The sequence below is a fragment of the Canis lupus genome, chromosome 9 (genome assembly GCF_003254725.2).
Source record: "Canis lupus dingo isolate Sandy chromosome 9, ASM325472v2, whole genome shotgun sequence".
In the NCBI taxonomy this organism is placed as follows: Eukaryota; Metazoa; Chordata; class Mammalia; order Carnivora; family Canidae; genus Canis; species Canis lupus.
In genome coordinates, this window is record NC_064251.1 from 5,366,372 (window position 1) to 5,389,700 (window position 23,329).

At 54.3% G+C, this 23,329-nt stretch overlaps 1 protein-coding gene and 1 long non-coding RNA gene across 13 annotated transcripts; one reads left to right on the forward strand and one right to left on the reverse strand.

Moving 5' to 3' along the window:
• Window positions 1-2: 2 nt before the first annotated feature.
• On the forward strand, window positions 3-21,462 carry FBF1 (Fas binding factor 1). 10 transcript variants are annotated; one of them, XM_025468039.3, is made up of 31 exons: window positions 63-122; window positions 462-554; window positions 653-737; window positions 1,896-1,923; window positions 2,745-2,786; window positions 4,456-4,549; window positions 5,500-5,560; window positions 6,100-6,150; window positions 7,492-7,633; window positions 8,133-8,210; window positions 8,726-8,845; window positions 9,141-9,279; window positions 9,415-9,548; window positions 10,128-10,227; window positions 11,261-11,743; window positions 12,823-12,918; window positions 13,248-13,336; window positions 13,493-13,551; window positions 14,339-14,494; window positions 14,611-14,711; window positions 14,839-15,045; window positions 15,749-15,856; window positions 15,942-16,081; window positions 16,168-16,286; window positions 17,106-17,228; window positions 17,314-17,499; window positions 18,184-18,360; window positions 18,452-18,589; window positions 18,680-18,797; window positions 19,565-19,674; window positions 20,198-21,462. In XM_025468039.3, the coding sequence occupies exons 3-31, from the start codon at window positions 678-680 to the stop codon at window positions 20,279-20,281; spliced, it is 3,543 nt and encodes a 1,180-aa protein (XP_025323824.3). In that variant the 5' UTR covers window positions 63-122; window positions 462-554; window positions 653-677; the 3' UTR covers window positions 20,282-21,462. The 10 variants fall into 10 exon arrangements, with proteins under 10 accessions (XP_025323820.3, XP_025323824.3, XP_025323816.3 ...); XM_025468031.3 differs by lacking the exon at window positions 63-122 and adding an exon at window positions 123-214; XM_025468030.3 differs by lacking the exon at window positions 63-122 and adding an exon at window positions 185-244.
• LOC112672821 (uncharacterized) lies at window positions 9,683-23,324 on the reverse strand. Of its 3 annotated transcripts, XR_004818552.2 has the most exons (5): window positions 22,970-23,324; window positions 20,180-22,876; window positions 16,373-17,604; window positions 13,367-15,115; window positions 9,683-10,619 (listed from the first exon to the last, which is right to left on the reverse strand). It is a non-coding gene; the product is annotated as an uncharacterized LOC112672821 (long non-coding RNA). The 3 variants fall into 3 exon arrangements; XR_004818551.2 differs by having other exon boundaries at window positions 13,367-17,604; XR_007413132.1 differs by having other exon boundaries at window positions 11,024-17,604.
• Between the last annotated feature and the right edge of the window lie 5 nt (window positions 23,325-23,329).

The following is a 23,329-nucleotide window of genomic DNA, read 5'->3' on the forward strand; positions in this document are numbered from 1 at the left end:
GCACTCTGGGAAATGTAGTTTATCTCGGCGTCCCCTGTTCCCTAAGCTCCGGCTAGTGAACGGACAGAGGACTACAACTCCCAGGATGCCTCGCGCCTCGCCTTTCTCTTCCATTCCGTCCAGTGAGAGATTGGCGTCCGCGGGGCTCCGGGGCGGGAGGCCGGAGCGAGCTGGGCTCGAGGGGGGTCTCGACCAGCGGCGATGGCTGGGACAGGTCCCAGCGGCTGCGCCTCCGCGGGGAATGGCGCGTAACCCGGGGGGTTTCAGGGGCCGGGAAGACAGTAGGCCGCGCTCGGGGTTGAGCTGGGACGGACGTGCGGAGCGGGTGGCGCAGGGGGGGGCGCGGAGTCTCCGGCCCGAGTGGGTGATTCGGCGGGGCCCTTGCTAGGGATCTTTAAATGCCAGTTGGCTCTGCAGATGGGATGACGCGGTGGTACTTTGTGGCACTTTGGCCTTTGCAGACTTCTCAGAGATTCCCCCGTCCTGGGACTCCAGGACGGAATCCCCTGGAGAGGCAGAAGCTATGATGTGCTAGAAGACAAAACGTGTTTGGCGTAGGTCGTGAAAATTGCCTTTACAAAGAAAGAGAAACACAAACATCCGGAGTGGCCAGTGCACGTAATCCCAGATGAATTTCGCATTCTATTAACAGGACCTGCAACGCCAGACAAATAGAGATGATCCCCTCTGACTCCTTTCTTCCAAGGCTTGGGAAGATGGGTCTTGGTAATGCCCAGGTGAGGGAAGGAGAGAGTGACACTCGGAGTGAAACACTTGGCTGTTAATGGATTAAGTCGGATTTGCAGTTAACATGAAGGGAAAAATTTCCACAGTCTGTGAAAATAGTGTCAAGGAGTAACCAGCGCTCACGTCCACTCTTTGTGCTGAATACACAAATGTAGTCATGGGTGTTGCCTGGGAATGGGTATTGGCCAATAGTGCCAGGCACCCACCTCCTTTCTCAGATGGGTACCTACCATCTCCTGCATCCTCTTTCAGGGGAAGAGATGGGGACCCCTGCACTCTATGTGAGTAATCTCCAGGGCTCAGAAAGCTCATTAGGTCACCCAGAGCACGTTGCTTCTCATCTAAGTAGCTTTCTTTCCCTATAAGGAATTTTTATTGATGGAACTAGATTTTAACCTCTTGAATGGGTAGAGTCAGAGAAGCCTTGATGGGCCTTGGACGCAAGCACTGTTAAAGTGACATCACTTTTAAGCACCCACTTGAATTTTCTTCGTTAGTGAGGATGAGCCTGATGTGGGCAGAATTCAAATGAGCTGGACAGCGCTGTGAACAAGCTACAAGCAGCTCCCATAGCCTCGAGATGGTAGGCAGAATGCAGACTCTCACCTCCACTTCCACCTCCAAGATCTCGACTGTGTGGAGAACTTTAGGGGCTGGGTGACAAGGACCAGGATATGGTCCCCAGAGAGGAATGATGGGAGGTAGAATTGATACCAAACTTATTAAGAGATGAGCAAGCCTTCTGAGCCTCCGAAAGGCCAGCCAGAAGCATTTTTAAGTGTCTCTTGCTGGTGTTGAGAAGTCAGGGATACAGAAGAGGGGGAAAAAATCTTCCCAGTCATGTTACATCCTACCCAGAAGGGTTTGCATGTGACATCTGGAAATCAGGGAAGAGGAGAGACTTCTGCCCACCGGATGGCACCAACAGTGGCATCCATTGCTGATTAGTGGTGGCTGTTTCCATGGTCTGAATGAATCTATTCTCAGAAACCCTGGGAAAGTATAAAGAGCTTCTGTCTCTAAATGCCATTGGTTCTCCTTTTCCTCTGGCGACTTGGCAAAAGGCAAAATGATTTATTCCGTATTCTCAGTTTCAGCCACATTCACTGCTTTGATTTTGTTAATGTGATTTGTTTTTCCAATTTTAGGCGCCAAAAACCAAGAAGGGATTGAAAGGTGAGTGGAAAAATGGAACATCACCCGTAAGCCAAAAATAATTCCTGACCTTTCATCCAAAAATAACTAGACATGTCGGTATCTAAATGTTTTTGATGTGAGTCTTGTCGGTTTCCCCATGATTGCACAGGAAGCTTAGATCTTCTAGGGAACTCCCTGTGCTGCCTATTGGCCCTCAGAGAAATCCAGAAATAGGGTTGGGGCTTGGAGATAAAGTCTTTGTCGGGCTCTGTAACCAGAAGTATATGGTTGGTGTTAAAGCTAATAAAGACTTAAATAAGGTTTAAGCTTAAATAAGGTTTAAGCTGGATGCAAGAATAATTCAGTACTTGTACTGAATGGTTTCCCCCATGGGCCCCCTTTGGAAAGTGGCCAAGGAGATGTACCTCCAGACCCATTCTGGGGCAGGGAGAAGTCTCAGATGAAAGGACATGAGGAAGCCATTGGTGTGAAAGAAGCTTGTGTATGCCTAGTAGTGTTGGACACTTTTCCCAAAGAAGTACATGGGGCTTTATTCAGAGTTTGGAAGACTGTCATGTTGGCCCGTAGAATGTAGGCTGTCCTGAAGATCCTCACCATCATCCTTTGAGAAAGTTATCTTCAATTTCTACCCTGGGGTCTTTCAACAAGGTATTATGATCTGTTGCCAGAGAGCTGGGAAATGTGTCGTGGTCACTGAAGAGAAAATGGGGCCCCAGTCCCGGCATCTGAGCGCTCTAATGTTGAGGAGTCTGGAATTGGGATAAGGTCTCAAGACGTGAGGCATGTTAAGGACATTCTTCCTTCTTCCTAAAGTCTTGACAGTTCCTTTTCTGTTCCAGGCTCCATTGATGATGTCCTCGGTGACCTCTTAGGGGATGAGCGTAAGTGCCCCTTCTCCAGAATCCCCTGAATTAGGCTTGTTCTTTTTTTTTTTTTTTTTAAGATTTATTTATTTATTTGAGAGAGAGGCAGAGAGGCAGAAAGAGAGGGAGAAGCAGAGAGAGAATCCCTAGTAGACCTCTCGGTGAATGCAGAGCCTGACTCAGGACTCCAGTTCATGACCCCAAGGTCATGACCTGAACCTAAATCAAGAGTCAAACGCTTAACCAGCTGAGCCACCCTTGTGCCCTTCTTTCTTTCTTTTTTTATTGAAATCTAATTCACACAAAATTCACTCTTTCAAGTGTACAATTTGCTGGCTTTTAGTATGTTCACGAAGTTACACAACTATTACCACAGTCTAATTCCAGAACAATTTCATCACTCCCTAAGAAAACTCCATGCCCATTAGCAGTGGATCCTATTCTCCCCTCCCCCAACCCTAGATAACCACTTACTCCCTCTCCTTCCCGTGTGTTTGCCTGTTGTAGACGTGTTGTATAAGATGGAATTATGAAAAAAAAAAAAAGATGGAATTACGTACTACGTGGTTTTTGCATCTGGCCTCAGTCACTCACTGTGATGTGTTCCCAAGGCTCATCCACGCTGTGCCATTCCTTCCTTCCTTCCTATGACTGGACACTATTCCGGTGTGGGGATGGACCATGTTTTGCTGATCCACTCATCAGGTGGTAGACACCTGAGTGGTTTCCACATTTGGGCTAGACTGTTATGAATGATGCTCTTAGGAAAACCAGGTCCACGTTTTTGTGTGGCCGTATGTTTTCAGTTCTGGGGGGATGGTGAGGAATGGAATTACCTATATGGTACCTCTGTGTCTAACTTTTTGAGGCACCACCAGGCTATTTTCCACAGCAACTGTACCATTTTGCATTCCCGCCCACAGTGGATGAGGGTTCCAGTTTCTTCACATCCCTGCAAACACTTGCTAATTTCCTGTCTTTTTGATTATGCCCATCCTAGTGCGTAGACAGTTGCATCTCATGGTAGTCCTTTTTTTTTTTTTCTCAAAATTAAATTTAATTAGTTAACATGTAGTGTATTATTAGTTTCTGAGGTAGACATCAGTGATTCATCAGTCTTATTTAACACCCAGCACTCATTCCATCACATGGCCTCCTTAATACCCACACACAGTGACCCCATCCCTCTACCCCCCTTCCCCTCTCATTGCAGTTTTGTTGTGCATTTCCCTAATGACTAATGATGCTGAGCATCTTTTTCATGGGTTTATCAGCCATTTGTGTCTCTTCTTTGGAGAAAGATCTATTCAGATCCTTTTTTAAGCTGAGTTATCCTTTTACTGTTGAGTTGTAAGAGTTTCATATGTTCTGGACACTAGTCCTTTACGCTCTGTGTCCACGTCTGCTGTATTGAGGAGGGGTCTTCCAGGTTGTAGAGAGCTCACTGGGGACAGCCCGGCTGAGGATCCCCATCCACCCAATCCCGCCTGGCCCAGAAGAACTCATGGAGCCAAAGCCTTGGGTTCCAACTGAGAGCTTTGGGTGGTGGAAGTGCTTCATGGGGTTGGCCCCTTGGGCCCCAGCTGGAGGTGTTTCTTAAAGAGCTTGGTGAGGAATTTCAGTCCTTTTCATCTGCCTCCAGTTCGCTAGCTAAATGGCATCATTTCTGTTTTCTTTTTTTTTCCAGTGACACTACCAGAGGAGCCTGTTAAACTGGCTTCACGTTCCCGAGATGCCCAAGGCGTAGCCCAGGCTCTCCCTTCTTCCAGGGCTAGAACGAAGTAAGAGCAGGACTGGCCTGGGTGACTGTGACCCCTTCAGCCCAAATGCTCTTGCCTCCGCACCCCCAATTTCCTTTTGTTGTGCTCCCTGTTTCTCCCGCTGGTTCTTCTTCCCTTCCCTCTGTTCCTGGCCTGTGAAGGAACCTGAGGGGTGGAAAGAGAACTGACCAGGGGTCAGAAGTCCTGGCTGTTGATCCTACATCCACTGCTCACTGTGTGATCTTGGGTGATTCCTGAACCTCTCTGAGCCTTGATGTTCTTATCCTCAGATTAAGAGGATTGGCCTAGATTGGTGGCTTTCTGATTGTTCTCTTTTTTTAAGATTTTTTTTTTTTAACTTCTTTTTTTGTGAGAGAGAAAGAGAGACAGCATGAGCAGCAGAGAGAAGGAACCTAACAGGGAGCCCAACGCAGGCAGGGCTTAATCCCAGGACCTCAGGATCATACCTGGGCTGAAGCAGACACTTAACAAACGGAGCCACCCAGGTGCCCCTCAGATTGTTCTTCTAAAGTGCTCCTGACAGTTGAGAGATAGGAGGCGGTTTTGTGAGCTCTCCACTCCCCACTTTCACCTTGGCCAGTGCAGTTCTGTTTTACTCTCTGGTCTATTGTTTTTAGCAGTTGTTTTTCCATCTTGTGGCTATTCTCTTTTTTTGAAATACAGTTGACATCCAGCGTTAAGGTGGTCTTAAGCGTACCACACAGTAATTGGATAGGTCTATAGTTATGCTGTGATCACCATAAGTGTTAAACAGATTGTTTTTCACGGGGCTTTACCGCTTTAGAAAATTGAAAATCTTTGCATTAGGCGTCCTGTGACATTCCTTCGAACAACTCTGTCCCTTTCCCCTGGAGAAGTCTCTCCCAGGTTCGCTGGGCTCTAAGCCACCTTCCTTTCTTGGAATCAGTGCCCTGGGGATGCAGGTGGGTGCCAATTGTGCCTCTTCATAGGTCCCTCCTGGAAGACTATGCCTTCAGTACCACCGCAGGCCTGACGGGACTTGATGCTGAGGTGAGCCTGGTCCACCCTCCTTCCTGCCCTCTGCTTATCCCCAGAAACAATGAAATGAGGGTGGTAGCTGGGAGGTTGCTCACAACAAAGGTTTAGAAGTCTCTGCAAAGCCAGTGTTCTTAAAATAATACCCAAGGGCTGCCAAGTGGACCCAAAGTGGACCCCATGTGCTTTTCCTTCCTGCCAATGAGATGAGCTAGAAAGTAGAGCCCCCAGCAAGTGTTAGAGCCTCAGGTGTCCCCTGGTACTGTGCTGGTAATCAACTCCCCTGCCATCCAGTGATGGCGGTATAGCGATGGCCTATGATGGAAGGGTCCTTTCTGGTTAGGAGGGGCAGAAGGTGGCAGCGCTTTCTGGGTCTCCACGCCTGGTAGCTTTGACTTCTGTTGATACTTAAGACCCAGATGAAGGCAGGACCTCCTCATTGTGTCTCACTGGCCGAGCTGCCGTCTGCCCTCCTGGTAGCAAGGTAACAGGAGCTAGAGCTCTGAACTTTGTTGGGCCTCAGCTAATGTGTTCTTACCCTCCCGTGGATGTAGGTGTCTGACGTCTCAGATGCAGACCCACAGAATTTGCTCCAGACTCTGAAGGTACTGACCCAGCTTGCACAGTTCTGGGAGCAGGGGCGGGTGGCAGGAATGCTCTGTGTCAAGCATTCTTCTCCCCCACATTTTCCCCTTTACAATTTGTGTTTCTCATCCACGAGCTGCCACCCTTCATGTCCCTGTGGCTAGAAATCCATTTTCCTGGTGTAGAAAGATGCATCCACCCGGAGACACCGTCATGCACCAGGCCCCTAGTGCAGTGAGGCTGGCTCCCACTCAAAGCCACCACAACCATCGAGGGGAAAGGAGAGACTGTCTCCTCTAAAGTAGCTCTTAACCATTCTTTGGGTTTCTCTCCACATCCCCTGCCAAGTCCCCTCAGTCCAGCTGTGCTCTCATTTGGATCAAGCCCTAAGCTAAGCTTGGCAATGGAATTTTAAGACATAAATTCTGTACAGTTTATAAGCTAATCCCCCAGGACTCAGGTGGCCTAGCTGGGGTCTGAAACCTTAGGTCACCTTTGCTCCCCCCGCCCTTCCATCCAGCAGCACCCTCCTGCCCAACATCCTGCCTCTCGTCCCTCTTATTAACCCATGGTCCCAGGCCGAGGCTGAGCGCTTGCTTCCAGCCCTGGGGTGGAAAGGAGGGCTAAAGAGTTAGAGTCTGTTCCCTTCTTGGCTCCATATTCAGCCTCTCTAACCTCATCCTGAAATCACTCTTCCCCCCAGGGCCGAGCCACTGGCACCCCCAGCTACAACCCTCAAGTCCTCTGATTCAGCTGCTGGTGGTTACTTTGAGTCTCACTCCAGAACCATGAGCTAGACCCCCACCCCCAGCTTGCTTTGCTTCCCTGTGGTCTAGTTGTCTTTCCCACTCCTCATTTCCCTTCGTTCTCCACACTTCTGCCCCTGAGGTGCCAGGCGTCCTAAGTCCTCATCTCCTGACAAGGATCCGCATTTGGCAAGTCTGTACTGGGTGCCTTCCTCTACTGGCTGGGTTCCTGGACCCTTCTTGCAGCCCGGCAGTGGTCCCTCTGGGAGTTTTCAATCCCAGGATCCTGCTGTTTTCTTCCTGCCATAGAGCTTCACTGCCTACTAAGCTGTGCGAGAAGCTTTGGTGACCAGGTTTTAGTGAACCTGCTAGTAAGCGATGGTCAGGGAGCCATCCAAGCTTACCTGAGACTGAGCCAGTGGAGACTTTGTGCTTTGGCCTGGCCTCTCACCTTGTTCTATAACTCTGTCAGGATCAGTTCCCCAGACCAAGTCCCCATTTGTCCCCTGTGAAGTATGGAGGCAGGATCACCACCAGGCTGCTCGGAGCACAGGGGCGTTTAGCATCACTAGCTAAGCACCTGTGAAGACGCCTCCCTCCCTCCCACTTTTCCAGGATCTGGATGACATGGATGCCGATCTCTTAGGTTTGAAGAAGTCTAATCTGACCTCTAACAGAAGAGCTGCAAAGGGTTCTGGGAAAGAAGAGCTGCCCAGTCGTCCCAAACCTGCCAGTATATTGACAGCCAGTGAGAAAGGTGAGTGAGAGAGAGTTCCTCAGGTCCAGGGACGCTCTGGGGACAGGGAGGATAGTCAGAAGGTAACTCTCATTCCTGCAGGTTTTCTCTCTCTGGGGTGGAGAGGCCATTTGAGAGTTTGTGATTGGGGAGGGGACAGCTTCCTCCCTTCCTAGTGTGGGTCCAGTTCCTCGAAGCTCCACATGGCAGCTCCCGGAGAAACCCTTTGAGTTAAACTGGGGGATTTAGGGGGAGCCTGTGGACCTCCCAAGTCCATGACTGTGTTTGGAGTGACATGTGACTGGGGAGCAGGAGGAGACTCCAGACCACATTTCCCTGCCAGAAGCCTGTGTGAGAACCAGGGAGGTGTCAACCCATCCCACCTCTATCTCCATGGCCACGAGCTCTCAGCCCCCCAGGGAGAAGCACGAGCCATTCCAGGATCCCAGTCGTGGTGTGGCAGGACCTTGGCTGGGAGAGGCCCAGGCCCGTGACCTTGTCTTCTGTTTGCTTCTTGCAGGTGATGCCACTCCTGCCAAGAAGCCCCCTCCCTCTCCCAACAACTTTGGGCATCAGAACAGAAAGTTTTCCTTCAAAGGTACCACAGGCCCCATGGTCATGCTTCTGGGACGCTTTGGTTTTGAGGGTGAGGAGCCTGGGTAATGCTCACTTGCTTGCCCAAGCTTAGGTTGCCATGTGTGTCAGAGGAGGAACAGACATCCGGTGCCACCAGTTTAGCTCCTCAGGAATTCAGAGAGGGACTGATGTGTTGGCGGGGAGATTTGGGTAACTTATTTGTAGGGACTTTGAAGCCAATTTATAAGCTATAAGAATTCCCTTCCCTCTTCCAAATACATGAATGTTTTACTTCACTTCTGATGCCTGATGGACATTTCCAGAAGGCTGTGCAGACAGCAGAGTCTGGAGGCCCATAGGCAGGCCCAGGCCGCTCTCCGGCTCCGTGTCTCCTTGCCAAGGCTGCTCTGTGTCCTCTGGATGCTCAGTTGCCTGTTCATGTATTCGAGTAGCTAGAAATCTCCACTGGACCGCGCAGGGCTTGTTTTCCTGACCAAAGTGTGCAGTCTGACCTATGCTTTCCCTTCTGGCCCTGAGACTTGGAAGACCCCTTGGCGGGACTTCTCTCTGACGATGAGGAAGGGATCACCAAGAAGCCACCTGGGGCAGCGAGTAAAGTGGCTTCTGAAAAGAGCCCAGCCCCAGTCAGAGATCAAGGTAGGGAGGATGAGCGTGTCGTTCGTTCTGGGCAGATGCAGTTGGCACAACCAGAGACTCCACCCAGCAGGTACTACAAGTCCCAGATCCCTGACCAAGAGATTCCCAGTGTCTCAGAACAGGGGGTGGGGCGGGGGAGTCCAGTCCTGTGGGCAGACCAGACACGTGTGCTTCCTGCTGCCACAGCCAGAGGTCCGGGTCTCGGAGAAACGCCCCCCCCAACCCCACCCCTTCAGACACCACAGTTGAGGGCATGGTGAGCTGTGGGCATTGCGCCTGGTGTTCTGTCTTCTAGGTCCATCTATCCCTCTAACTCCCGGGGACACCCCGGTCCGAAAGAGAGAAGAAGTGCTATTTGATGAGGAGGATGATGTCATGGCCACCCTGGGGTTTGCAGACAGCCCCACGGCAGACAGGAGGCAGATGGGCGACCAGTAAGGGTCCTTATGGGTGAAGAAACCTGGCCATACAGCTGCTCCAGGTCCAGGGAAGAGCTAGAGGGCGGGCACGGTGAGGCCCCGCAGGAGCACCTGCCGTTCACATGTACCTGTGTGTGTCCCATCCTGCAGGGAAGGGCCCCGTTCTGCTCGCTCCAGGCTGGATGAGCTGCTGGGTCTGGGCACTGCCACCAAACTCCTGGCCCGCCCAGGTACTGGGGAACGTAGAGAATTCAGGCTGGACAAGAGGTACCAGAGGCCACAGGGTGAGGAAGCTTGCGGGGCAGGGGAGGTGAGGTGAGGGGCTCCCAGACCACATTTTTACCAGAACCCATAATAAATAAGCTTACATCACAACACACATTATCGCAACTGAGATAAAAGTGTCACAAAACGATAATTACCATGTTCGATATTCTGTTACTTTGTATTTATGTGCTGTTTGATTTTTAAAAACATTGGTTGTGACTCACAACAACTCTTGACCAGCTGGTAGGTCACAGTTTGAAAAAGGTCGCTCTAGACCAGCGTTTCTCAAAGTGTCAGCCCACGGGCCATCTGTTGAGAATCGTTCTCATGGCACACACAGCTCCCCAGGCCTCATCTACAGGATGTCTGGGGCAGGATCCCACCAGGGCATTTTTCACAGCTCCCAGATGATGCCCAGAGTGCTGGGTCCTAAAACATCGAGCTCTCACCAGCACGGCACCCCTGCTTCCCCCAGAGCAGCTTCACCTTTATTTACGTGCTGACACATCAAGTTACCAGTTTGGGTTTTTTCAACAGAGTTCTACAGCCACAAGTCTGATTCCCTTGCTCTTGATCACAGGATTCTTCCTTTACAGACAAAGAAGATCCCCGGAGTGATGAAGACTTCATCTTCGGGGACTACCAGCCCACCGTGGGCTCCGGTGAGGGCCGGCAGTGTCGCCGGCAGTCGGTCAGGTAAGCGGGGCCTGCAGGGAGGCTGGCCTTGGGAGGTGCGTGCCCACCAGGAAGGAAGAGGTGCCCCAGCCTCCCTATCCCCATCCTGCCGACAGTTTGTTTGGGAACCACACATATGGGGCCTAAGGGTGGTGCAGGTGCAGGAGGAGGGACGTGGCACAGTCCTGCCCTTCCAGGCTGATTTCCTTCCAGCCTCCTTGGAAGGAAAAGGGGGAGGCAGCCCCAGCCCCACTGGGAACCCCTAAAGCCCTAAGCTGCAGAGGTCAGCCGATCTCCCTGAGGAATGTTGGGTCCCAGTGTAGCGAGACCATGAGCCTTCAGTGGCTTCTCCACATCATGCTCCCCAGGAATGGGCCTGGGATCCAGCATGGTGCCTCCTGGCGGGCTCATCCCTGTGTGCAGCAAAACATCAGGTTAGCGGATAGGATTTTCTGAAGTTGGGAGTTTTTCTCCCAGTCAATAGAGCCGATAGAAAAGTTGTAAGGATGGTGCAAAGAACTCCTTCCAGCCCTTGGCCCAGAATCTGCGGTGGTTGATATTATGCCATGTTGGCCTTATCAGCCTTTCTATCTCAGTAACCCTACATGCACATTGGCATTTGTTCCAGTCCTGGTGTGTTCTTGCACCTTGGAACCTGCGGCCAGTGGCCAGTAGCACTTCTAGATAGCAGCTAAATAAACAAACAGGTAACACTGTTGATAGAAAACCTAAAACTACTCGATCCAACTGATTTTTCTCTGGGCATGCGCACCCGTGGTTGTAATTCGGTGCTGTTAGCTACGGATAGGATGGTCACCTGTTCACATGGTGGAATTCAAGGTGTCTGTGTTTGCTGGCCGCTGCTCTGCCGCCCGAGCTGCTGTGGGCACTGTGCTTGCTGGGCGTCAGGCTGGCTGCACAGAGCCCCGGGCACCTCTGACTCTTTAGTGCGGGCCTCATAGTCACCCCAAGCAGTGGAGGGAGAGGCTGGTCAGGGGGATGTTTGGAAGACCTCTTTGCCCTGCCTTAGACCCCCCTCTTCTCTATCTTAAAGTAGGTTCCTAGCAGAAGGTGGCGCAGACCCCAAGGGAGAACCAGGCTCCAAACAGAGCACCCTAGCGGCCTCCAGCCCCACCCACCCTAAGAAGGGAGGAGCTGACTGGTTGGGCCTCAAGGATGAGGACCTGCTCCCTCCCTCTCCCACCGGAGAGGCAGAGGCGCAGAAGGGAGGCTCAGCACTCTCCACATCCTCCGTGCTCCCTCCCAAGAGCCAGCACTCTGCCCCAGGCCGGCACTCTACCTCCCCTGGACTGCCCTCCTCCTCTTCGGGGGCCAAGCTACCAACTGGGGGTGCAGATATCCTTGCCAAAGCCAGTCAGGCCTCCAAGCTGGGAGCTTCTGAGGAGAAAGAGGAAGAGGATTGGCTGAGTCATGCCTTGTCTCGGAAGAAGTCCCAGGATCTGGCCAGAGAGGAACACAGTGAGGCCTCTAAAGGCCAGAATCTGGTGGGGGCAGGAGGCAGCCCCCCTGCCAGCAGGTATGGATTGGGGCTACTATCTAGGGCAGGGAGGTCCAGGCTGGGGCATGAGGGGCCATCTCCATGCCTCATTTAGGAGTGCCAGCCTGTACCACCTCTTAGCTATGCCTCTCTACCTCTCTGGACAGAGAGAGTGTCTGGCTCCCCACCCTGGCCCAGGTGCAGACAGGAGGGGATCTGGAGGCTGTAGACAACCCTGACTGTCATGTGGACAAGGGCTGACTTGATCAGCCGGGGACAGAGGGCACCTTGATGTGATGAAGCACAGTCATCCTGGTGCCTTAGAGCAAGGGCCTTGCCCACAGTGCCCTTGGGGTCACAAAAGACCCAGCACCCAAATTATTGGTGCCTCTGCTGGCCTGAGCTACCTACAGTACATGACACATGCTCATGCTTTGGGGGAGTATTAGAGAAGACAGTGGCTAAGAGGCAACTCCTAGGGAAAACCACCATGAGGCAATCCTGTGGGGCAGGACACCAAGTGGCCTCTGAGGGTAAGAGGGCAAAAGGGACTAGAAAGACTGGGATTGTTCAGAGGAAGTGACAAGATGCCAGGTGGCCACAGTGAGGAAGAGGTGAAGTAGGCAATTGTGTGATAGGCCAGAGACATCACCCAGCCCCAAGGGTGGTGTGAATGAGGAGGGTAGTGTTGACCTCCATCTGAAACTAAGCGGAAGGCTTCCCTTTGACCCTGAGAGCCAAGGTGGGTGGAAACCACGGACTGGAGAAAAGAATCCAGAGGGAACTGGACCTGGCAGGAGAGTGAGCAGAGCCCCAGTCTAACTCAGCAAAGCTATGTGGGCCAGAACAAGGCCTTGAACTGAATTCTGGTATCTGTAAAGTGTGGATTGTCATTCCTTGGGCTGTCAGCAGACGGTCAGTGCCCCTCCACTGTGCCCTGGCGGGTACTGGAAGGCCAGGGGCTCAGACTTGGGAGGAGAAGTCCCAGGATGGGATGATGGGAACAGGCTGAGGGGAGGAATGGTGAGCAACTTCATGCTCAGGCCTTGTCCCCACCCAGCCATGGTGAGCCCGACCTGAACCTTCTGCTACCTTTGCTTTAACATTTACTTCCTCAGCCAACCTGTTACCAGCGCGCAGGAGTTCGAGCAGGCAGCCACTGGAGGGCCCTCAGGAACAACACAGAAGCCACCTACAAGGCCCGCCACCTCGGGGTGAGAGGTGGGGTTGGGCTTGCGTGTGGGCCTCCTTCCTTAGAGATGATGGGCAGCTGTGCTGGGCTTTGACCTGATCAGTTTGGTATATGGTATTTGGTACCTTGTGTCGGGCCCATGACTATGGGGACCTAAAGCCGGGCCCCATCTCCCTTTACCCAACCAAGACCTCACTCTTAGTGAACTGCCAGCCACCAGGCCTTTCCAGTCAACTACCTGTACCTGTTTTCCTTTCCTGCCCATGCCAACCCTTCTCTTTTCTGCCTGTGTTCCTCACAGGAGGCTATTCACCTTGCCACCACTGACTCCCCAAATCTCTGTGTCCTTAGGTCCCCTGTGACTTGGAACCGGGCTGCCTCGACCCTCCCTGTAGGTGACCCAAAGAAGGGAACAGCCCTTGGAGACCTCTCCAGTGCTGGTTTGTTTCCTACTTTGTTTGATGCTTTACCTCTGGGTGGGGAAGAGGCACTTTGAGCTTCCTTTGGGGTCCTGGAAGGTGAGTAGAGCTGGACTCCCAAACACACAAGAGATGCTCTTCAGGCCTCCTGCTCATTTCTCTGTCGTTGATTTTCAGAGCCTGCAGCTGGTCTCCCGAGGTCCCAGGAGCCCACAGGGCCTTCTCTGCCCGCCCAGGTAGGCAGGGTGGACAGACAGGAATGGGCCTCAGGCCCATGGAGCAAATCTCCCGTGCTCAGAGGCAACAGCTGTAGTTTGAGCCAATAGCCTACGGGGAGTCATGTGTCAGGATAGACAGCACCTCCCCCAGCACTTCCCTCAACTTCTAGCCTTGCCATTCTCGGGCAGAGTCATAGTAATTTATCAACTCTGGGAGGGAATTAGAGGTGGCATCCACAGGGGAGGTTGGGGAGCATGGAGCAAGGAATGGTCAGAAAGTAGGGCTGCAGATGTCCCGTCGTCTGTCTAGAAAGCTGCCTCCATACTTGCTGTCTGCTGTTTGCCAGCTGTGGATGGCAGCCAGTCACGCCTGAGCCCAGCAGTGAGGAGGCCACAGAGACATATCCCCAGGAACCCAGAAGCACCTTTGGAGGTGGTAGGGGGTGGGCAACCTGCAGGAAGAAGAGTAGCACCCAACATTTGGTCTGGAGGCCTGGCAGGAGGACACTACTGTCACAGCTGAGATGCTGCTGGGGCCCTGCGGCTGGTCCAGGGATCTGGAACACCTGCTGGGAAGATGTTCTGAGGGGGGAGCGGAGACTCATTCTAACCAGACTCAGTGGGGAGGTACAACAGTTGCATGACTCCAAGGCCTCGTCCTTGGCCTCTTGGTGTCACATCTCTGTCCCCATCTGCAGCCACAGGTCAAGTGCAGGGCCTGGGAGGTCCAGTGAGCTAAGGGCCAAAGGTAGCTGAGCTTCGCTGAGTCCCTGTCCCCTGGAACATCTCCCACCCTCTCCTGCAGCCTCTGCTCCCGGAGGCCCTGGTGCAGAGCCTGTTGCCAGGCACAGAATACCAGAGACAGCTCCTGGCCGCACAGGTGCAGCTTCAGAGTGGCACTACTGAGCTCCAGGCTGACCTTCTGCAGAGTCAGGCCCAGCTGGCAGAGCTGGAGGCCCAGGTGAAGGGGCAGAGGAGCCCCGGGCTGGGGGGCAAAGCTGAGACGGGAAGGTCTCCCTCTGAGGGCCCGAAGGCTTCCCCAGGGAGCCCCCCTTGCCACCCTCCCACCGTCTCCAGGTGCGGAAGCTGGAGCTAGAGCGGGCACAGCACCAGCTGCTGCTGGAGAGTTTGCAGCAGCGGCACCAGGCTGACCTAGAGCTCATCGAGAGTGCTCACAGGTACCCCCCCAACTCCTCCCATCTGGGTTTCCCAAGCCTCAGGGCCTGCCCTAGCCAACGTGCTCCGAGAGGCTCTTTAGGTATCTCACCTCACCCTCTGAGCCCTACGACTGTGTTTTGTTGGCAGAAGCCGAATAAAGGTGCTAGAAACATCGTACCAGCAACGGGAAGAGCGGCTACGGAGGGAGCATGAGGAGCTGTCGGCCCGGTATCTGTCTCACTGCCAAGAAGCTGAGCAAGCCCACGCCGAGCTCACAGCCCAGCACCAGCGTCGCTTGGCGGCTGCCATGCAAGAGAAGGACCAGGAGATGGAGCGGCTTCGGGAGCTGCAGCGGTGAGGGCGAGGCCCAGGGCAGGCAGGCAGGGGGAGCTGGTTTGGAGGATGGCCAGAGGAAGTCCGTTTCCTGGAGACCCCCCAAGCCGTGGCTCAGCAACTGAAGCGTGACCCCTTCCCTTCCATGTGAGGACCAAGGCCAAGCACACTAACCCACCCACCCCCCTTTGAGTGGAGGGCCCATACTCCTCCAACAGCAGGGCAGAGGTCCCTGGCTGTTTAGGTTAATCCCGGCATCTCAAGGACCTAACTCAACACAGGTCAAGTCCTTCACCCACTGACGCACTCCAGTCTAGTGACTAGATCGACCTTGGAAAGGGTTTGCACTTTTGCGCTTGGTGTGTCCATCTGGTTGCCTTTCTAGATGAGAATGGAACTAAGAACAGGTACATAAGGGAGCCAGTCGATGTGTGCAGAGCAGATTTTTTTAACACTTCCCGGACTGGCCAGACAGAAGAGGCTGTCCACACACCCGTCTTTCCTACTGTGTAAAGCATCCTTTGCTAAATAACAGAAGGAGTCTCCCCGTTAGAGTGGATGTGACATTGAGGCCCCAAGACACATAGGATGAGGAGCCAAAGAAGCAGAGGCAGTGCCTGGAGGAGAGGAGGAGGAGGAGGAGAGACGCCAGGAGCGCTGATGGCTGAGCCCTCTGCCGCGGCTCTGCGCACATGCTCACTGCGCCACCCCCCACTGCTCTCAGGGCCTCCATCCTGGAGATGCGCAAGGACCACGAGGAGCAGCTGCAGCGGATGAAGCTGCTGAAGGACCGCGAGATCGACGCGGTCACCAGCGCCACCTCCCACACGCGGTATGTGCAGCATCCAGGCCCTGCCCACCCGAGGGGCAGACCCATGGCCCGGGGCCAGGCTGACCCAGTACCCGCACCCACCCAGATCCCTGAACGGCATCATCGAGCAGATGGAGAAGTTCTCCAGCAGCCTGCACGAGCTGTCCTCCCGCGTGGAGGCCTCGCACCTCACCACCACCCAGGAACGGGAGCTCGGGCTCCGGCAACATGACCAGCAGCTCCGAGGTACCGGGTGGGCCCCAGGTCCTGCCCCTGCACCCCCATCGCACTAGAACAGTGGGTGGGTGCTGAGTGCCCCATGGCCCCCCCAGCGCTGCAGGAGAGGCTGGGCCAGCAGCAGCGGGACATGGAGGAGGAGCGGAGCCGGCTCCAGGAGGTCATCGGGAAGATGGAGGCGCGCCTGAACGAGCAAAGCCGGCTACTGGAGCAGGTGGGCCATCCTCCTGCCGGCAGGGCCTGTCTCCCCAGCACCCCAGGGGTGCCGCCAGGGCTCTCCTTCCCACGCGTTCTCCCCACCTTGCCCGGGTCCGTCACATTCATCCATCCACCGAAGCCGATGTCTGCTGAGCTCTAAGAGCTGCACGTTTGAAGTCCTGCATATCTTTTGTATAGAAGAGCAAGCTCCATTCTCTAAAAAAGTCATTCCTTTTCTTTCCTTTGTACTAGATTATAACGTGATACATTATATTGAAAAAATTAAAATATGATTAGCAACAAAGGAGCAAATTAAAATTACCCACTAGCCAGAGATAGCCACTGGGGACCTCCCATCCCTCCCATAGACATACTGACCTGGTGTGTTTGTTTCGTGAACCATACGTATTCAGTTATTTGGTAACTATTAAGGCCCCTGTCTCGGGCCATGCTTGTGTGTCCCCTAGTCCCCTGGCATACACCGTGTCACACCTGCCCTGGCACACTTGCCTGCTTGGTGGATGGGAGACAGGCAGGCAGAGTGCAATAGCTGGCACTCTGGGGAGTGGGGCCGTCCGTGGCTGTGCTCCGGCCCTGTGAGGGCTATTCCTGCACCACTAGAACCTTGAGGCACTTCCTCCCCAGCGGCTGGGCCCTGGCAGCCCTGCTCAGCACCTCTCCTTCCGTACCTCTCTGGAGGCGTTTGTGGCCCAGTGTGGGAGAGGCGGGCGGGTTGGCCCAGCTCCCCAGGGCATAGTCAGACCTGACCGGGGCGCAGAGGGTGCAGGTGGAGCATCGAGGACACATGTGTCCTTAGCCCTCACCTGGCCCCCAGGAGCGATGGCGGGTGAATGCCGAGCAGTCCAGAGTTGAGTCCACGCAGCGCGCTCTGGAAGAGCAGAGGAAGGTCATGGTCCAGCAGATCGCCATGGAGCGGGAGGAGCTGGAGAAGGCCAAGGTGAGTGCAGCCACGCCGTGTACGGCTGTGACCCCTGCCGTAAGCCTAAAGCTGCTCACTGTGTGACCTCACCTCCTTGTCCCAGAGTGCCTTGCTGGAGGAGCAGAAGTCTGTCATGCACAAGTGTGGGGAAGAGCGGCGGCGCCTTGCAGCCGAGTGGGCCGAATTCTATGCACAGCAAAAGCTGAGTAAGGAACGGGCCGAGCGTGAGGCAGAGAGGGCACTGCAGGTGGACACCCAGCGGGAGGGCACCCTCGTCAGCCTGGCCAAGGTAGGGCCCAGAGCCTCCAGAGCAGCGGGGAGTTCAGCAGCCCTGCCCTTTCCTTCCCTGGCTCTTGCTGCTCCTCCATCAGGATGCGTTTGCTTAGTAAAGAGCCTAGAGATAACAAGAGTGTAGAAATGAAAACAAGAATCAGGGATCCCTGGGTGGCGCAGCGGTTTGGCGCCTGCCTTTGGCCCAGGGCGCAATCCTGGAGACCCCGGATCAAATCCCACGTCAGGCTCCTGGTGCATGGAGCCTGCTTCTCCCTCTGCCTGTGTCTCTGCCTCTCTCTCTCTCTCTCTGTGTGACTATCATAAATAAATAAAATTTAAAAAAAAATTTGTAAAAAAAAAAAAAAAGAAAACAAGAATCATATAATGATAACTTCTTTGATTGTCCTAGTGCTTTATACACATGCTCTCATTCAATCGTCATCACGTTCTCTGACTTAGATATTCTAGAAATGAGGAAGCTGGGGTTTAGAGGAGTTGAGCCCCGGGTGAGGGGCAGCCCTGAGGCTCGGTCCCCAACTCCCTGACCCATCCTTGGACCCCTTGCCTCATTCTCCCCACCCCCCGAGTCAGGGTGGATCAGAGCCACGGAACCAAGGCAGGGTAGGCCAGTTGAGGCGGGTGGGGGGGGTGGTTTGCTTTTAGAGGGGAGACTGCAGCCAAGGCTTTGCTGTCTCTCCAGGAGCAAGCCGAGCTAAAGATCAGGGCCAGTGAGCTCCGAGCCAAGGAGGAGCAGCTGGCAGTCGAGAGGGAAGCCCTGGAGCGGGAGCGACAGGAGCTGCGGCTGGAGAAGGAGAGGGTCAGCACTGCTGCCCTGCGTACCAGGCTCCGCGCTGAGGAGGTGGAGAGCATGAGCCAGGTGCCAGGCAGCTCGGCTTGGGGGGCAGAGGGCACACATGACTGGGCACCCACCCCAGCCAGCCCAGCTGACACCTGTAACCTCTCTGCAGGTCGCCTCAGAGAAGTTCGAAGAGGGGCAGCGGGCCTTGTGTGAGGCCCGGCAGGTGCAGCAGCAGCAGCAGGCTCGACTGCAGCTGGTACAGCAGCAGCAGGAGCACCTACGACAGCAGGAGCAACACATGCACCAGGCAAGGCTCTTCCCAGCTCCCGCCACCCCCACAACATCCCCCAGTTGCCCGCCCCCACAGCCACATCCTCCTCTCTCGGGTTGGGGACAGGAGCATCTGAGTCTGGCTCACCAGAGGCTGCGGCTGGACCGAATCAGACAGGACCTGCCCTCCAGCCCCGTGGTGCTCCTCCCCAAGGCCCAGGGCCCTGCAGCCTCCTGCCTGAGTGGTAAGTAGCTTTCCAAGGACAAGGATGGGATGTGGGCTGGGCTGGCCTGATGGGGGCAGTGCCAGGGGTGGCTCCCCTCCACTGCAGTTAGGGGCTGTGAGAGTCTGCTCTCTGGTCCCTTGTTACACCGAGTCACGCGTGTTCCTTAGGGAAACCCCAGTAAGAGATAAGGGAGAGGAAAGCTGCTTTGTAAAGTGTCACTCTCGACCTCACTCTCTAGAGAAAACCACTTTTAACGTGTTGGTGCTTAGCATTCTATGCAGCGTGTGTATTTTTTTTTAAAAAACTGAGATTAAAAAAAAAAAAAACCTGAGATCATCTCATGTTTTCTTTTTTTTTTCTTTCATCTCATGTTTTCTACCTTGATTTTTTTCATTCAGAAATTTATGTATCAAACAGGTTTTCCCATCCATAATGAAGCGTTTAACCGTAATTCTTAATCAGCATCGTTGTCCATTATGTTCCATGCTTTTATTGATTCCCTACTGAGTGGTTTTTTGTCACTAAGATAAACACCCCAGTGGAAATGTTGGTACATACACCCCTACACCTGTGCCTGATTATTTCCCTTGAATAAATTCCTAGAATTGGACTTGCCAGGTAAGATCCCATGAGCATTTTCAAAGGCTTTTAAGAGTTGGTGGAAGCACCCAGGTCGGCACAGTGGTTGCCACCCATGGTAGTGAGAAGGCTGTAGGGAGGAAGCTGCAGCTGTTCTGCTGTCCCACTGACGCCAGAGCCCCTGACTTTCTCCTTGACCTTTGCAGCCATCGTGGCCCCCACTCCCACCGTCCCCCAGGGCATCCAGCCACCCACCGGCCTGGGCCCCTCACTTCTCCACGCCAAGCTGGTGCTGCTAAAGCACACAGCGGAGCAGGTGAGTGTCCCGAGCAGAAGCTGGTCCCAGCCTGAGCCGCCCACACTGCCTGGGCCCCGGGCTCCTCTGCCCACACTGGCGGGAGGCAGAAAGGACCACCCCAGGATAATAGTGCAGATTCCCCAGTGAGCCAACTGAGACCTGTCCTCCAGGCCTGGTTCTGTGGGCCGCAGCTTGCACCCATCCATCTTGACTGAACCTCATGGTAGCCCCACGACCCAAATAATAGCTTCATTTACGGAGCACTTCCTGCATTCCAGGCTCCGTTCCAGGCTCTGTGCTGGAAGCTGTCAGTGTGGTGCGAGCCTCCCCCCAATCCCCCACCACCCCTATAGGCAGGTAATGCTATGGTCTCCAAGCGTACAGAGGTGAAGTCATGCGCCGATAGGGGTCTCACTTCATTGTAGGAGTAAGTGCAGAGGGGGGCCCAGAGTAAGGGGTCTTATGAGCCAGCATCCCTGTTCACAGAAGTGGGTACAGGTGGGGGCCAGGGGGGACTGCTCACCCAGGTGTGCCTTTCCAGGACCGTGACTTCTTGGAGAATGAACAGTTCTTCCTGGAGACCCTGAAAAAAGCCTCCTACAACATGACATCCCATTCAGCCTGAAGGGTGCCACTGGCTCCTCAGCAGAGGCCTCCAACCCTGCAAGGCTCTCCCACCAGCCCTCTGGCTGCTGGCCCCGAGGAGGGGGTACCCGAGGAAAGCTCTACAGCGCGCAGAGCCTGATTCCAGCTCCTCCTGGGGACAGGGTGCAAGTGCCTCCTGCATGCTCCAGCCTCTAGGGCCTAAGGAGCAGTGGCCTCTGGGGAGATGTGATGCTGAGAGTGTCTCAGCCCCACGACACTACCAGTCACAGCTTCGTTCTCCAACATCCCAGCTCAGATCCATCCCCCAGACTCCCAGCTCAGATCCGAGGGTCTGATGGGCCCTGTGGACTCCTCCCCTCCTCAGCAGGCAGAGGGTTTGGGGATATTCTCACCCGAGCCTCTTCTGAGGCAGGGGGTCTTCTTGAGAGATGCCACTCCTGCCCTCCATCCTGAGAGGCCAAGAGAGACAGCACAGGCTCTCCTCCCTAACTGGGACATAGAGTCAGCACATGTTTTGAAGTGCCTTCTATGCTCCTGACCAAGGAGGCGGGCGGTGTTGTGGTGGCAGGAAGGGCACCGTGCCCAGCTAGGTTTTCCCGTGCCATCTTGTGCTCTCAGGTTGGCTGGCATAAACTCCCTGCCTCATTTCCAGCTGCCTGAGGCCCTGACCAGCCCCACGCAAACACTGGCCTGTCACTTCTTGTGATTAGGGCTTCCTGGAGGCAGGACTGGGACTGACTTAGGGTGTGGGGAGGGACCAGAGAGAGGCCTCTCTGTCCTGTTCACCTGATACGAGGCCACAGCAGATGGGAACAAAGACAAGGGAGTGAGGGCCCCTGCCCCAGGAGAGTAGAGTGTATGGGGAACCCCACGGGGCCTAATCCAGGCTGCTCACCCCTAGGAAGGCGCCTTTGCACTTTTCCCTCCAGGGGCACCAGGAGGGGGGCGGAGGCTTTTTCCAGCAAACCCGAGACAGATGGACTCCACTAGCATGACCATGGTTACTCTTGAAGCGGCTTCCCTCAGCCAGTGACTGGTTTACCTTCCACTGGAGGACAAAGGGCAGAAGAGGACAAGGCTGAGAGGGTATAAGCAGGCGCAGTTTCTCTCCTCCTTCAGAACAGCCTTTAGAAGGATCTTCATTTACCAACAAGTTCCAGCCTTCACCTTGGACCCATTAAACTGCTATATTCCTAACGACTGAATTGTTACAATTTGCCATGACTCCCGAGGGTTTATACTTATTTCTTAGTAGTGTTCACTCTCTAGCGCTGTTACTTGCTCTAAAGCTGGCTGGTGCTGGGACCTTCCTGAGTCTATACCCTCACTAGCTGTCTCACAACCAGGAGGAGGGTATGACGACGAGCCCTACCTCACCCAGGAAGGGACAGAGGCTCAGGGAGATTAAATCATCTGCCCTATGTGACAGCAAATAGCAGAGCCTTCTCCTAGGGCAGATTCCAAAGCCCCAGGCGCTCAGCCACCTCATTCCACTGTCTCCTTCTAGAAGAGCACGCTGCACAAAGTGCTATCATGAGGTACGAGATCTCCAAGCTGCTGCTCGGGATGGTGCCTACACTGAGGAGGGAAGCATCAGTGTCTCATTGTCCCACGTCCCATTCCGTGAGAAACCTCATGAAGCTCAGAATTGGGTCCTTCTCTCCACAGACACCTAAATAACTTGTCACCTGTGTGAAGAGCTGCAGAGCTGTAAGCACGGGCATTGACTTAGTCCCCTGACAGATAGGACCAGCCTGCAGGGAGACCCACAGGGGCAAGCTTGGCCTTCAAAACAGAGAAATGAGTGTGGAATTAGAAAGCAGGTCTGTATGGCCTCACCTTCAGGGCAGTGAGTATGCACTCACTGTTCTACACAGTAAGACTATGTGTGTGCTTTATTTTTTTTAAGATTTTATTTATTTAGGGACGCCTGGGTGGCTCACCGGTTGAGTGTCTGCCTTCATTCAGCTCAGGGTGTGATCCTGGAGCCCCTGGATCAAGTTCCGCATGGGGCTTCCTGCATGGAGCCTGCTTCTCCCTCTGCCTGTGTCTCTGCCTCTCTCTCTCTCTCATGAATAAATAAAATCTTAAAAAAAAAAAAAGATTTATTTATTAGAACGAGTGAGGGAAGGGGCAGAGGGAGAAGCAGACACCCCTTGGAGCAGGGAGCCCAATGCAGGGCTCTATCCCAGGACCCCATGACTTGAGCCCAAGGCAGATGCCTAACCTGCTGAGCCACCAGGCAGGCACCCATGTTTGACTTTAGAAGCCTCACTGTGGCTGCAGAGTGAATGCACTGGGGGGGGGGGGGGGGCCGGTCAGGAGACTGTGACCCCACAGGACCTGATGCCTGGCATGGAAGGTCAGGAAGGGAGACATGTTGAAGGTTTCCGGCTGGGCAACTGGGTGGTGTGACTGGACAGCAGTGCCTATGAAGCAGCCAGGGAGAGACGCCCCACAGCCGCGGGGTTACACTGATACTTTCCTCAGTGCCACAGCTGCTCCGATCACTGCCCCCTGGCATTCAGGTGTGGCCAGGAGCTCACTGCTCCCCTTAGGTCAGCTTTGACCCCAGGCCACAGACAGGGCTACAGCTGGTTTGCTGGTCCTTTTCCTTTCAAAATTAGAAAAAAACCTGTCAAGGTCATAACCCAGATGCTCAATTGCTCAATTCAGCTGTAGAGAGAGACGTATGGGTGGAAAGTACCAATGAGAAAAGGCACGGGTGGGGGAGGCATCACGTCCGCTTGGTAGGTCATCCGTGTTCGGGATTTGCTTCCGTGATACACGCTGGAATCCGTCCAGGCCTCTCAAACAGCTAAATTCCAAGTGAGCCCGTTCTTGGAGCGTTCTAGGGCAGTGAGAGAACAAGCGTTTCTCAAAAGCAAGGACATCGGAGAAACCCGAGCCACCAGGTCATCGGCCAGCCTGCCGCCCGGGGCCTCGAGGCCCTGCGTGTCGCCGCAGAGGGGCAGGCTGTGGGGTATGCCGCCCCCTGGTGGCCCGCGGCGGCCAGGCCCCCCCGCCACCACCACCCGGCCTTCCCGAGCCCGCGGCCTCCGCCTCG

Excerpts from the sequence above, each read along its gene's own strand:
- FBF1 (XM_025468035.3), top strand. The coding sequence starts at position 678 with ATGATCCCCTCTGACTCCTTTCTTCCAAGGCTTGGGAAGATGGGTCTT. Across the intron at positions 7,634-8,132 it reads ATTGACAGCCAGTGAGAAAG|GTGATGCCACTCCTGCCAAG; the intron begins GTGAGTGAGAGA and ends TGCTTCTTGCAG. Across the intron at positions 16,082-16,167 it reads ACATGACCAGCAGCTCCGAG|CGCTGCAGGAGAGGCTGGGC; the intron begins GTACCGGGTGGG and ends TGGCCCCCCCAG.